This window comes from Lipotes vexillifer, unplaced genomic scaffold (genome assembly GCF_000442215.2).
Source record: "Lipotes vexillifer unplaced genomic scaffold, Lipotes_vexillifer_v1.1 scaffold2106, whole genome shotgun sequence".
Lineage (NCBI taxonomy): Eukaryota > Metazoa > Chordata > Mammalia > Artiodactyla > Lipotidae > Lipotes > Lipotes vexillifer.
Genome location: NW_006775310.1, coordinates 457,508 through 460,329, shown reverse-complemented (window position 1 = coordinate 460,329; position 2,822 = coordinate 457,508). Strand labels below are relative to the sequence as shown.

The 2,822-nt window shown below is 42.6% G+C and overlaps 1 protein-coding gene across 1 annotated transcript in view; it reads right to left on the bottom strand.

Moving 5' to 3' along the window:
- Window positions 1-785: 785 nt before the first annotated feature.
- G6PC1 (glucose-6-phosphatase catalytic subunit 1) overlaps window positions 786-2,822 on the bottom strand; it is a 9,128-nt gene continuing 7,091 nt past the window's right edge. Inside the window, exon 6 of the mRNA XM_007449877.1 lies at window positions 786-1,297. Coding sequence (XP_007449939.1) covers window positions 786-1,297 — 512 coding nt within the window. The remainder of the gene's footprint in view (window positions 1,298-2,822) is intronic.

The window sequence follows — 2,822 nt, the reverse complement described above, 5'->3', positions numbered from 1 at the left end:
GAGTCACTTTTAGGCATCTGAGGATCCAGCAGGGTGGTTGTGGAATCAGTGGAAAATTCTGGGGAAAGCAGAGCTGGGCTAATAAGGAGAAAGATCGAATGTTATAGAGGAGAAGCTGACTTTGCCTGAATATTCTGACCTGGTACCATATCCAGATCACTGCAGCCATTCAGAAATCCCAGTAAATACAATGACCATGGATATATAATAGAAAAATACAAGAAGCAGAATTACTCCACTAAGGACCTATTCATTGTACTTTAAGTTGGTCCCCCACCATTGAGAGCCCTTTACCTAAAGATTCGTATATAATCGAAGCCATTAAGATACTGTTTGACATACAATTTGCATGATATGTATTTAAAAAATGCAAGATATTTAAAAATCCTCCTTAATCAATCCTTCTTTCCCTATGAAATCCACTGCTCCTTTCTCCTTTTCTGGGTAAGGATGAGCATGAGTAGAAAATTCAGTGTGATCCCCAGCCTGGCGTTATGAGCTGGCCCTACCAAGAAGTCTCGCTTTTGTGTATTGGCAAAAGAGTAAGTATATCTTCGTGGAAAAAAACCCAGAACGACCCAACCTTCAATAAGGCTTTCTCAAAGAGCCTTATTAGCTTTTCAAAAAAACATCACCCAATGCAATTAGAATTGCAAAGGGGGAAGGGGGTGTCGCCTGAGCTGACTCTATAGTACCTCTGGCCTCACAACGGGCTGGCAGAAGGCCCTAGCTACCTTCAATCCTTGGTGCAGTCGACTTTTAAATTCTGAAGACTCCACATCCCTTTACAAAGTCTTCTTGTTCGGCTGGCCCAGGACCTGGGCCAGGCAGTAGGGGATGAGACTGACAGATGCCAGGGGCACTGCCGCACTCTTGCAGAAGGACAGGACATAGAAGATCAGCTCGATTTGGGATGGGGGTTTCAAAGAGTCAAAGAGATGCAGGAGGACGAGGGAGGCCACAATGCAGCTGAGGCGGAACGGGAACCACTTGCTAAGCTTGCCTTTGCAGCTCTCCCTGTACATGCTGGAGTTGAGAGCCAGACCCAGGCCAAAGAGTGTCCCCAGGTTCTTGAGGAGGCTGGCAAAGGGCGTAGTGTCAATGTGGACCCATTCTGGCCGCTCACACCTTCGCTTGGCTTTCTCTAGGGTCCACAGGAGGTCGACCCCCAGCCCCTTTAGCAGCAGGTAAAATCCAATGGCAAAACTGAACAGGAAGAAGGTAATGAGAAAGTATTTCTTGAGATTGGCGTTGTAGATGCTCCGGACGTGGCGGAAAGTCTCAGCAACCGCAATGCCTGAGCGGAAGAAAGAATGACCGTGAGAACCGGGGAAGATGCTGGCCCTTCAGCTAGAGGTGAGTTTGGAGCAATGGGTGACATGCCATCCACCCCACCATTGTGGAGTTAAATCACAGATGCCACATTAGAGGGTCGTTTGTTTTCTTCCCATATGTGATTCCAGCCTGTCCTCAGCCACAGATTCTTTCAGATGGAAGAGTCATGTCACATACTTCTTCACTCCACATGCAAGTTTCCTGTGTGTGTGTGTGTGTGTGTGTGTGTGTGAGTGTGTGGTCCTCCTGTCTCTACTTGAATACCCTCAGGGATGAAGAGCTCACTCCCACTCAGGGAGCTCATTTCATCTTTGCATGGATTTGATCATTAGACAGTTCTTCCTTGTGCTGAGCTAAATAAAACCTCTCTCCTTCTAATGATGTCTATTAGTCTCAGTTTTTTCCGCAGGTGTTAATAAGTGGTAAATCTAGAGCCTCTGTCAGCACATTTAAAGATACTTATTCTCAGCGGTGAGGGATAAATTAGGAGGTTGGGATTAACATATACACACTATGTAAAAGATAACCAACAAGGACCTACTCTATAGCACAGGGAACTATACTCAATATTTTATAATAACGTATAAGGGAGAAGAATCTGAAAATGAATATATACATGTGTATGTGTACATATATAGGTAGATATACCTGTATATATATCTGAATTACCGTGCTGTACACCTGAAACTAACATGATATTGTAAATCAGCTATACTTTAATTAAAAAATGAATAAACTGGGGGAAAAAAAAGAAGAGACTAAGACAGATTGGGAACTCAAAAAATAAAATAAAGAAAGATAGTTATTCTCCTCTCTAACTTAAACATTCCCGGGTCTTTCATGTAACATGAACTTCCAGGCTCTTTCTCAAACGTGGAACCCCGTGCTAAATGCTATGTTAATTCCGTGGTTGCCATGAAGCCATTATTTCCCTTGTTCTCAACATGCTTCTGTGAATGCTGCCCTGCTCTGCTTTTTCAGGTCTCCAGGGGAAAAATTCTGCATTTTCCTTAAGGTCTTATATTCTAGTGCTTTCCACAAAGTCAAGAAATTCTTGCTTACACTTAACCAAAGTTTTTTCTGCCCCTTATTAACTGCATCCAAGAAAACAAAATATTCAAAATTCAGAACCTATAATAAAGACCAGCTGTGGGTATCTGTTAGGTTTGCAAATGAATTTATTTAAATAAAGAGCTTTCCAAGGACTTGGTGTTAATTTGTTAAATTTGGTAGCTCTTCTTAAGACTAAACTAGGGGCCACTTCCAACTGAAGACCCGTAAGAAATGAAGAATGTGAATATCTTGGAGATTTCAAGCGAATTCAACTGGGTAGGTTAATTTTCTCTATTGCCGTGTTTCTGGAACATACTTAGTTGTGTACATCTGGGCACTCCTATAGAAATGAGTCATTTCAAATCGCCCACCCTTGACTTTCAACCCACTGAAATGCTAATAGCATTGATTATACACAGAACATGGCAGGAATG